This window comes from Cynoglossus semilaevis, chromosome 14 (genome assembly GCF_000523025.1).
Source record: "Cynoglossus semilaevis isolate Cse_v1.0 chromosome 14, Cse_v1.0, whole genome shotgun sequence".
Taxonomy (NCBI): domain Eukaryota; kingdom Metazoa; phylum Chordata; class Actinopteri; order Pleuronectiformes; family Cynoglossidae; genus Cynoglossus; species Cynoglossus semilaevis.
This window is the reverse complement of record NC_024320.1, coordinates 11,319,920-11,331,548: the sequence shown is the minus strand read 5'-3', so window position 1 is coordinate 11,331,548 and position 11,629 is coordinate 11,319,920. Positions and strand designations below refer to the sequence as shown.

At 39.1% G+C, this 11,629-nt stretch overlaps 1 protein-coding gene across 1 annotated transcript; it reads right to left on the bottom strand.

Moving 5' to 3' along the window:
* Positions 1–2,484: 2,484 nt before the first annotated feature.
* Positions 2,485–10,815, bottom strand: LOC103389586 (sodium/potassium-transporting ATPase subunit beta-233-like). Its single transcript, XM_008325046.3, has 6 exons — positions 10,628–10,815; positions 6,459–6,587; positions 4,910–5,065; positions 4,630–4,814; positions 4,121–4,204; positions 2,485–4,035 (listed from the first exon to the last, which is right to left on the bottom strand). The coding sequence occupies exons 1-6, from the start codon at positions 10,716–10,718 to the stop codon at positions 3,775–3,777; spliced, it is 906 nt and encodes a 301-aa protein (XP_008323268.1). The 5' UTR covers positions 10,719–10,815; the 3' UTR covers positions 2,485–3,774.
* Between the last annotated feature and the right edge of the window lie 814 nt (positions 10,816–11,629).

The window sequence follows — 11,629 nt, the reverse complement described above, 5'->3', positions numbered from 1 at the left end:
TAAACACATTATTATGAGCACATAATCCATATACCTTTAGTAGAAGTAGTGATGTTTTTGTTGATCTTTAACCCCACTGTATATTTTGCAGAAGTTTGGTCTAGTTTAGACCATATGTAAATCTAGGTATTTTTAACTAAAACCATTTACCGTGTTGTTTTAGGTTGGAAAGCAGTGTTTTGGTATCAACCAATAGTCACAATTTACAACGTTAAAGACTTTCGGTTTGCACACCTTTAAGCGTGAACGTTTGGTACACATTGTTTCCAGCAGAGGGCGGTATGGAAACATGAAAAACTAATAGCATAAATTTTATGCTATTAGTGCAACATTCACGCACTTGGTTTATTTTATGCCATAAAATAAACCAAGTAATTACAGTCTAAATCCTCGATTTTAAACATTAATATAATGTATAATATTCAGGCAGTAGGGGGTGTACATCTTAACAAAAAACCAATGCTATATGCTATGTTCAGTCACAACATCACCATGAAGATTAATAATTAGTTACTTGTTCTTGTGGAGACTATTTTGGTCAAATTTGAGTTTGACATTAAAAGTCTGATGCTGCCTACTATAACTTTAGAATGATGCTAACAATAATATTGGAATAAAGAGAGAAAGTGGAACTCCATGACCTATATTCATACATCTAAGTCTGTTTTCTTTATAATTATTATTACACACTGTGTGTGATGGAATGCTTGAGCCTTGAGCTCATTGAATACATGAATGAATGAGCTGTTGTTGGCTGCTGCAGAGCGGTGGAGCACAGCCACTGGATGATTCCTGTTACTGTTCAGTCACTCAGCTCTCGCAGCACAAGGCTGAACACTGCTGTGAGATCGTGTTGCAAACACACGGCTCTGTAATTACAGGAGGATGCCGCTGTGCAGTAGCTAACAGAGGGATGTTGTTTCAGGCACCAGTAGACCAGAGAGCAGGTATTAAGTGAGTCAAAGCCAGAGAAGGCACAGTCAGGCTGAAAGCTGCTGCTTTGTACATGTCCCCCATACAACAGTTGAATGTTTAAGTCTCAGTTTTTAGCGTTTTACTTCTTCTTTACTTAGAAGTTAGTATCTTGGCTCCAAAGACTGGTTGGTAGAGATGCACAAATCAAACACACACTGTTCAGAAACGACAGGTTATTCGGCATAATCAGTCCTGACCAACAACTGGTCGGTCAGTACATGTTCTGCAGTTGATCATTTAAATGTATTCGTTATGTGTTAGAGAACAGACGAGAAAGCACACACTCACAAGCTGAAGCTAATATGTAGTTAGCTCGGAAGAACTTTCAGAGTAAACCAAGTGCCAACCTTGCTATTGTTAATATGTAGTATGTAACAGTAAGATTAATTGTGGGGAAGCAACAGCAAAGTGCGACAGAATATGAAACCAAAAACACAGACACTTAAAACCTCATTATCCAGCTGAACAGAGCCGTTTGTTTATTTATTTATTTTAAATGTGGCGTTACTGTAGCCATTTTAAGTCGCAGGTATGTATGTAGTTTGTTTAGTTTTATTGTTTTCTCTTCTTAACTATTGAACTTGTTACTTGAAAAAGACAAAATGTTGTTCTTGGACTTGATTACATTTTTTCAATTGTCAGACATTTTATTTTGTCTTGCACAAGCCTTTACTTGTCAAAGTTAGATGCAGAGGAACCATTTATTACCTCATTCCAGTCATCACACTCTTTATTTTGAAAGTTGTGGAACTGAAGAGAGGACCTGTGACTGGGTACTGTTTACATCACGTCTTCAGTTGGGATGGTCCAATGTTCTGGAACCAGAACAGCTTAATATTACACAATGCTGTAGCATGTAGCCATAACGTGAGTGACGGTGAATTAGTATGTCAGTGTTATCATGTCAACTGTGTGGAGTTATTTTATACATTGAGAACTGTAAGGTAGTCGAGTGGTGCAGCCTGTGCAACATGAGTGTTGGAAGAGGTGACAGCAGCTCTGGATTAGGCAACAGCACTAACTGACGTCAAGTCTAATATGCTGTGTAGCACTGAAGCACCAAGTGGTGCTATTCCTTTATGATAACTTATACCTATTTAAATTATCATCTGCAGGACAACGTCTATGTGGTTGAGGTTTGTGCTTCTTTGAGTGTGTGTTACGGTGCTCAGATTTTAACGTTTCCCCTTATATTTCTTTTGAACGTTAAATGAAGCTGCTGAACTCTGACCAATCAAAAAAGCTACGTAAAAGTTATGAGGGTTTAAAGTTCAAATGGAAAGCAGTAGCAGTATTCCAAACATCCAAAGCGACTTATTATTAGTAAACTTCATTTTGTATTGCCGTTTCTAGTTTGAGTTGTCTTTGTCCAAATATTTGGGTAGTTTTATATGTATTTTTTTTAATATTTTATAAGATATTTTTTACTATTTCCCTTTTAAGTTTGATTACATTTTTGAGTACACATTACATCCACCGTCACTTGTGAACAAAAGAAACACATTTCCATTAGGTTCCATTAAGATTTTATTTGTTTCTATCTTTGATTGGATGACAAAGGTGGATAACAGACCTCATGGAACATTAAAGCCAAAAATGGTTTGTCTTCTAAAGCCTTGAGCTCTGTCAGAACGTCATCTCTTTTATTTAAAATGCACTGGGAAAATAAGTGGCCCGATAAGTTGTTCTTTCTACACAGAACTACATTCATGACTAAAAAACACAAATCCAGAGTTTAGAGGCCAAGGTGAGAATAGACACCGAGCACTTTATAGCACTTGATGGGATTAAATCCTAACAATTTGTCACTGCATTCCTTCGGATCAAAACTGCCTTCACTTTGGTATTGCATTTATACATTATTAGATTTCTGCAAGGAAACAAACATGTACAGCTGCATAAATATATAAAATTCTCCCACTGTGTTCAAGGACATTCTGGTACGCACAGCATATTGCTGTGAATAATCCAGCAACAAAATATTATATATATATATATTTATCATCTCAAAAACTCATTAGCACCACTGTCCATTACAGTAGGCCAAAGGTTAGACACAACTCTACATTCAAGGCAAAAGAAGTAATCAAAAGGCTTAAAACCAAGTTATAAAACTCCCTTCACATGGTTTAGGTGATTTAAAAAGCACAAAAAGAAAATGTAAGGCAAAAGTAAAAAGGGTCTCCCTTGATCAAGTGTGAATAAAAAGAGAAAAGAAATTCCCTGGAGTGATTTTTTTTTAAAAAAAACAGGTCAGAACATTAAACTATTTCAATCACTCATAGCAACATTCACGCACATTTATGCTAAGCCTAGAACTTGCTCACAAAGTTTATAATTACGCAGTGTTGAAGAAGCAGAGTTTGACTAACAAACGCTCCAGAAACATCTACTGAAGCCACACAAGGCAGCGATGAGCAGACTTTTACACTTGTTGATGAACATTTGTCCCATGGCTTGTGGAAAAAAGTTGTTTACAGGAGAATAAATATTTATCATTAGGCCTACTGCTACTCTCTCTAAATTACAGTCTAAATGCTAAGTGTGGAAGCTAGTGATAAAAGCAGAACAATTTACGTACCATTTTCTGCTTTCTCCGTTGTTTTTGTATCATTTAAAGACTAGTTATGATTGACATATCCGCTAAAACCTAACCCTCTCCCACTCTTACCACCTATCATCTCTATGTTTAAGATTCAGCTACAGACAACAACAACAACAACAACAAAAAAAAGAGACGGAACAGGGCGAGGATGACGATGGCTTTTGGGCGACAAAGTACTACTGCTGTGATGGCAGTCATAAATTGTTGACCTGGAACTTGACATCAAAGCGTCCTTGGAAGCGATCTTTCTCGCTGTAATCGATGTTGTCGCCGTACACTTTGCACTCCACACGGAGTTCAGTGTTTGTGGTCAGGTTGGTGAACTGCAGTGCCACCAACGGCTGCAGGTACTGGGGGTGCAGCAGCTTGCCATAGTAAGGGTAATACTGCAGGGGGAAGCCGCCACCGATGCCGTAGTATTTAACCTCTCCGATTTTCCCGGCATCTTCCTCTCTCTGCAAGTGTAGAAAAAAGGCAGACGGATGAGCCTCACAGTTTCAAACTGATTTCTGCTGAGCTGTGTAAAAATCCACTGTGTACCTTGTTGGTGCAGTGGATAGGAATCACATTGGGTTGGACCTTGAATTGAGCATCGACAGGAATGCTCTCATTTGAGGTAGGAGGCTAAAGAAAAGAACAAATTACCATTAGACAGTACAGATCTCACTATCATTTGCTAAATGTTTTCTGATCTTTTTCTAAACTTCTTGAGCAATTTTTAACACTTTTGGATATTATTTAGGTTATTTCCTGAAAATGTGTAGTGTGAAATTTAAGCTGCTTTTATTGAATTTTGGTCAAATTGTTAGTCTTCTTAGCTTTTCTAGCTATCAATTTCACTGGCACTCATCCTTGCTGTGACTGGCAGCATCTGTGCCACGGTAGGCCAGCAGGACAGAAGAAGAATGAAGCCACCTAAAAGTTACTTGCTCACTGACAACCACAACCTCAAATTTGAATAATTTGACCATTAAATTTCTTGATGGCCAATGCTAAATTGTTCTAGTCTCAGGGTTCTACAATATATTTGGCTTTTTTTTTTTAATTACCCTTGGACGGAAGTTCACAATCCTGTTTAACTTCACAATCAGGCAGGGTTTGCCTTCCTTAAACCCAAAGTCACGGTCCTCAATACCAGAGCAAGGGCCGAGCAGAGTCCTGGAGAAACGGCACGCCTTCCTGACGCCCACATCCATCTCCAAGTCACCGCGGTTCTTGTACTCTGCAGGCTCATCTGAAGGGAGAAAATAAGTTTTAGGAACAAAGTCCAAACTGATCCATTTCACAGCAGCAGGTGTACTGTAAAAAAACAAACAAGAAAATCTCTACCTCCACAGTCTTCAAACTTCATCTGATCTTTCTGAAATTCATCATCGTACTTTGCCAGGAAATCCTTTAAAGCTTTAGTGTAGGGCAGGTAGGTCTCCACGTCGTTTAAGTTGAAGGACATTTCAGATTTTTCCGACCGTGGGGTGTGTGAGAGGCCTGCAGAGACAATACACATCTGCCTTGTTACTAACATGTCAAGATCCCTTTTCTTCAAAACAACGTGGATTAGATATTGTTGTTCTCTACACAGGACTTTGGGTAAGGTTGTCTGAACATTTTTTTAATCAGACGGCTCATTACCTACAAAACTGTGGTTGTAATCCTTTTGAGTTTATAGACTATTAAAGTAAAGAAAAAAGAAAATCAGTAGAGGTAGAGAAACAGGAGAAAAATAAAACAAATTCTGATCACTCGAAATTTGAGTCTCAGTGTCTCAGAGATACTGCGACACATTGGGCACAGAACACCGTGAAATGTACAGTTTTTTTTGCCATCTGCAGCAGATGATCTTGTTACTATCAATATCATGTCTGTGCTCACAGATAGTGTTTCCTGCTGCTGAACAAGATAGAAACCATTAGAATCTGCTGATCAGACTCAAATACCCTAAGAAAATCATTGCTTCTTTAGCAGCTTGATCAAGTTACATATGATTAACATATCCCTGTTACATATGATTACCTCAACCTCTGAATGATCTGCAGCTCGTTCTGCGCCTGCTTTGTTTGAAGGTGGAAAATACAAGAAGAACCACAATGTAACATTTTAAGGGAACCATTATGGCCAGAAGTATCTTTCTGTTGTGTTCTTAACTGCTCAGGAATCTGGATCTGCCAATTGTTGTTATCCATGCAGCACCTGAAGAATATTTAATCTGAAATGAAGACAAAGAGTGCCATGGAACTCTTGCAAAGGACTTTCCAGAAGTTGAGCCTCTTGTTGAATTTTTCAAGTGTCCTTGACTTTGAGAAACCAACAGCAGTGCGAGCCTGTCAACTTTGCCACTGACTCAACCGCTCGACACATTAGCTTCCTAAATCCCATCTGGTTTTTCTCACCAAGGAAACCAAGATGCAGTGGAAACAAGTGAAGCTGCACTGGGACTTTGTGGCATGCAGATCAATGTCACACATCTTGAAAACAATAGTCATATTACCTAAAAGATTGAGATGCATGTGTAAATGATGGGAAAACTAAGTTCCCTCTTAATTATCACCATTGGGTTAAATGTTAAACAAGTAGATAAATCCCATTCAAGACAAAAACACAATAAAAAACCCATGTCAGTCGGGATTATATGATCTACCTGACCACAATATTGTAACACATGTTCATCCTGACCAGGGACCTGATGGCAGGCAATCTGCTCATGTCAACAGTCTAATTAGAGTCCATTCAGTGAACACATTCAACAAACACTGAGAAGAATTGGGTAGATTATGTCACAAAGTCCCATTTAGAGAGAACAATATGTCTAATAGTTTGGATAATGATTATACATACACTTTGATGACAGACAAACAAACAGGAGGCAGGTGTAACATCTTACCAGGTGGTGCGACTCTGTCTTGCCAGGTGGGCTTGTAGTTACTCAGGGTAAGCAGCAGGGCCTGGATGGTGCCAATAAAGATGCCAGCGAGACAGCCATAGAAGATGACGTAGAAAGTAAAGATTTTGACTGTGGGGAAAGAAAAACCAACGAAAGTAAGGTGGCTGTCCAATGGGAAAGCAGAAGTGTGTTTTCCCAATGACTATACAAAAGTACAGTTATATAAGGTCCTGACATGTGGTCAAAGTCTGCCTTGTCTGCTAAAAGTCCACTTGGCCCCTCTGCGCAGCACTCCATTATGATTGCACTGGCAGGTTTTTATTTGACAGCAATCATCATCCATCACCTGGAGGGGAGTGGGATTTTTTTCAGACAACACCTGCTCCCCAAGTTGGCAGTGGTCTCTTGTTACTGATGTACATGTATTAACATATGTTGTAGACAATAGTGAACTGTTTTGCTTTATGCACTTGGCACTTTATCTTTGAAACAACTGCTTTAAAATCAAATTTGATGCCAAAAAAAAAAAAAAAAAAAAAAAAAAACTAAAAAAAAAAAAAAAAATGCAAAGAAAAACATTGACAAAAACATTTAATTAAACCAAAAGAAAAAGGAAACCATAGACCTCTCATAGAGGTGCTGACCTCTAACTGACCAGTTGGTAAGCAATTGCAGGTAAATGCGTCACCTGCATAAACGGCGTCAGAGTCAGGAGAAGATAATGAGACGCAGAGTAGGACCCTTCAGCAGGCGCACTGAAGGACAACACTCACACTGACAAACTCAGTCCTCATGTGGCTGCTGGACACTGTTAAAACGCTGTTACATAAATACAATTACTTTATTGTAAAAGCAGGCGTTCACACTCCATACATGTTGGTCAGGAAAGAACATGACAATGTAGCTGTGTCTCCACTATCAGTTTAAGGAAATACAAAGACGGCATTCAGGATTCCAGGGTATAAAAACTGTTCAAACAGTGGTTGCCATTGTCTTTAGACATTAAAACGACTTTTTCCTTGTGCTCTAAGCCTGTGCATGCTAATCACCAAAGGCACTGTTGTCTCCTCATCCTTAATTCCTAGCACTAGGACGCTGCGGCAGCGGAGTGTCACAACCCAATTATCCGTACAGAGAGGTAATTGATGCGTGAAGCGTCAAGCTTCAAGTCGGCCGCTTCGGCAACAGTCTTTCAGTCAGCAGGAGGCAATGTCAAAGAGTCAGGGTGACATTAAAACCCCCCTTTAGCTGTGTTAAATTGAAGGACACACAAGTCGGTAGCATATGTTATCTGCTGATAAGGAGTCACAGAAGTAACATGACATATGTTTAACAAGTAGCACTTAACGGAGGCCAGCAAATAAACAGAATGGTGACTTCAAACAAAGCCCTAAGAGAGGACAAAGGCCGATGAGGTTATGCAACAAATATGACTTTTATGAGCCACCGTCTGAGCATGGTGTTCCTCATAATGACAGGCACTGATATCAGCCATTTTTTCAAATTTTATGAAATGAACCTCCACCGTAACAATAACTTTCCATATTGAACACGTAGTGCTCCAACTGTTTAACAAACATTTTGTACCCAAAGGCAGATAAACAGCCCAGTAATTTTACATCACTCAGCTGCTATCAGTTCTAGCAGTCTGACATTGGGGAGAAAGGGGAAAGAATGTCAAATAAGTCATTGATAAACCTTTTTGGCAGTCTTCTATTGTATACTAACCTAAGTTAATCTGTGGACTGACAAAGTGTAGTAACAGAGTAAGCTATTATTCATGATCTGAAACTGTCCGCAATTCACACACCAAATGAAACTGTGCGCTCTATTCACTTATGTTTAGTTTAAAATTCTTTAAATTAAAGCTAAATAAAAATTGTATTTCAAAAAAAAAAAAAAAACCTACATCAAAAAGAGGCTTTGGCAAATGTATAGGAATTTATTCCACCTGCATTTTTGTAAAGGTAAAATATGCCAAAAATACCTATAAAGATGACTGCAGTGGTGCTGCCCTCTAATTGTAATTTCTACTTTCACCTCCATGCTGCAAGAGTTTGGGACAGCTTCTGGTCAGATGTGTTGGCCAGTGAAAAATACATCCAGTAGATGGCAGTCATGCAGCTCAAAAAACCAGAGAAGGGAGTGTTCAGAAGAGGAGGTGTTGCCCCGCCCAAAGCTTGTCGCTCAAGGAAAGTGCTATATAAGTGACCTTTAATACTAAAGGGTTCAAAGACATTTCCAAGGTCAACTTTAAGAAAAAAAACATGTTTATGCTTTTCCAGCACATGAAAATAGAAGCGAGGTGTAAGTAAAGTTAAAATCAAATGGCTTTCACCTTGCCGATTGCCTATTTACAATAGCAGTAAATTCCAAGCCTTAGTCTTTGGCTATTAGTACAAAATTTTGTGTATGTGGTAAGGTTAATAAAAAAATTTAAGGACCTATTTGAGTTGTCACATGTCAAAAAAACAAAAACAAACAAAAAACCAACCTGGTAGATTACTTAGATTTTTTGTTTCTGGAAACAGTACATGTACATAGTGACACAAAAGTGTAATTTAATTGAAAGCAGTGGCCACAGTCCATTGCCTGAAATGATATATAATAGTTCTAAAATAATACAATCGTATAGAGTAACCTTAGGATTAAACAAAATAAAAGCACTGTGGAACAGACACATTATCAAGGGTTAATCACCACAGGCCAGCGGCAGTGATGACATTGGTGGCAGCTAAAGATATAGCTACAACTATACAGTGGGGGCGATGTACCAACATGTTAAAATTACAAATCATTTTGAAATCTAAGCCATGCTTTTAGAAATGTGTAAAAAAATGCAATGTTAAAATTAAAACAGAGAGATTTATTACTGTGAATTTAGTCACCGTCAAGTCCTGGTTAGGCTATGCTACTTCTGCTAACCCCGATTCTTTGGACAGTGGCTAATACATATTTAAATCTGAATTACTGCCACTTATGAGATCTAATTTACTGACCATTGGCAAACATTCTCACCCAGAAACTTACACCTAATACTATGGTACCTGTGACCCAATGTAATTAATAACATGATTTCTACAAGATTATTTTTTTGTTCTTTGCTTTGTAATAGGCTTTCATGTTGTAACTTGGAGAAAACCGGGAGTAGGCAATTAATCATTAATTAATTGCCTACTCCCGCCTTACATGCAAACTTCACCAGATTACTGCGCATGGCACACCTCCCTGATGCATCAGCATTTTTCAGATGACCTCAGAAGGACGAATACGAGTCCTACCCCCTCCTTTTCTTCCCAACTCCTCTATGGCTATATGCATCACCCTGAGCTTCTCCCGCTGCTGTTCCTCAACTCTCCCTTTTCCCCAGCTACAAAACAGACAGGACGTCACTGAGACAACATTTTACCCAGGTGTGAGTTCTGCTGCTGTTGTTGTTTCATCGCACTGACATTGACGAGGAATAAAAAAGAAAAAGAAAAAGAGAAGCAGACACTATGAAGAGGGCGCTGTTGCTGCTACTTCTGCCCGGGAAACAGGAGAAGAAAGGTCGAAGCTAGTTAATCAGCTGTATTGTTGCTGCTTAGATCACACAGTGACACCTGATCACTGGAACCTGATATGGATCGATGAGTCCCCCCCTCTCTTCTCCCATTTCCGAACAGGCCCATATCCATCCACCCACCTATCCTTCTATCTTCCTATCACCTTGGCTCACCTTGGCCAATGATGCATTTTTAACCCTTTATACTCCCCACAAAAATGACAAAAATAATCATAACTTCACCCAACAACAACACGAAACAACCACTCCGGCCCACACTGAAACGATCTTGAAAAAACAAATACATAAAGAGTGGTATTATGTCTTCTGTTATCTCAATATTATGTTTTATTTTAAAAGTATAACATTTGTTTGTGATTTTCTTTTCTACAACGGGTTTCTGCGTGAAGAAGGAGGCAGCAAAACCCCGGAGCTTTTTCTCTATGACACAGCCGGTTTGTTCCCGAATGCAGCAAAGTCAAATCAAACAGGTGGCGCGTTACCGTCACTACAAGTACGCGCTTACATTGTCGTTTTAGTGTTTCCATTATTATCCAATTCCATTATCTCCTACTCCATTATTATTTTGCCTAAAAAGAACTGATTCAACGGCGGCTGTACTTACACCAACTGCTGCCGGTGCGACCCATGAACTCCCCTCTCTCCGAGTTCCATAGGAACTTCTTCCAGCCGCCGTCATCTTTATTTGCAGGCATATCGCTCTTAGTCCGCTGGGCTTAAGCTCCGCAATTCAGTTACACACACTCACCGCTACGACGGCACCCAGCTCCGAGCGTTGGAAGGCTCCCTTTAATATAAGCTGCTCTCGACTCCGCCCGAAAACTCCCGACAAGTTACCTAGTAGGAGGGCGGAACAGTGGCGGCTAATTGGCGAGCTCGCCGTGCCGTGCGTACATCTGACGTCACACAGACGGACAGAGAGCCTATAGAAGAGGCGGACGTTTAGGTGTTTTTACATGTTCACGTCCTAACGGACCTGTGTGCACATTTCGGATCCATCTGCCCCACGTTTTCCCTTCTCATACTGTGGTTTCACACATCAATCAAGGTTAATTTAAACCTGATTAAATATAGGCCAGGTAAAGCATTTGTCTTAACTAAAAAAAGAGAAGAGAATTACAACTGGATGAAGTTTTGTCACTGAGTCTCCAGCTAAAATATCTCGACTGAAAATTAGATTATATAAACATGTGTATGTGTATATAAACATATATTACAAAATATGTATATTTATATATGATTAACAAATTGAACACAAAGATAATTTACACCCTTTCCCTCTTTTTTCCATCTTCTGGGTTCCCTCTGTTTTTTTAAATGCTTTTAAAGTTTACTTGGTAAAATAAGACCAAGAACTCAAGTTTAGACCATAATTAAGTTTTCATTCAACAATTCCCTCTCCAATGTTTGAAAACGCTGAAACACCCTTAGAAAGTTTTAGTTAGCATTTTTAAAATCAAACAGTGTTGTTATCATCTTCCACATAACATCCTTACCCCAAGAGATACTGTGTATGTGATACAAAAGACAAGGCTGCTCCATCATCAACATCACTTAACTCTTTAAACTCAGCGTCGAACTTTGTTTGTTTACAAACATCAACACT

Bases quoted from the DNA above. Each gene is read 5' to 3' on its own strand.
- LOC103389586 (XM_008325046.3), bottom strand. From the start codon at position 10,718: ATGCCTGCAAATAAAGATGACGGCGGCTGGAAGAAGTTCCTATGGAAC. The intron at 5,066-6,458 runs GTAAGATGTTAC...TTGTCTCTGCAG, and splicing joins AGACAGAGTCGCACCACCTG to GCCTCTCACACACCCCACGG. The intron at 4,815-4,909 runs GTAGAGATTTTC...TTCTCCCTTCAG, and splicing joins GAAGTTTGAAGACTGTGGAG to ATGAGCCTGCAGAGTACAAG.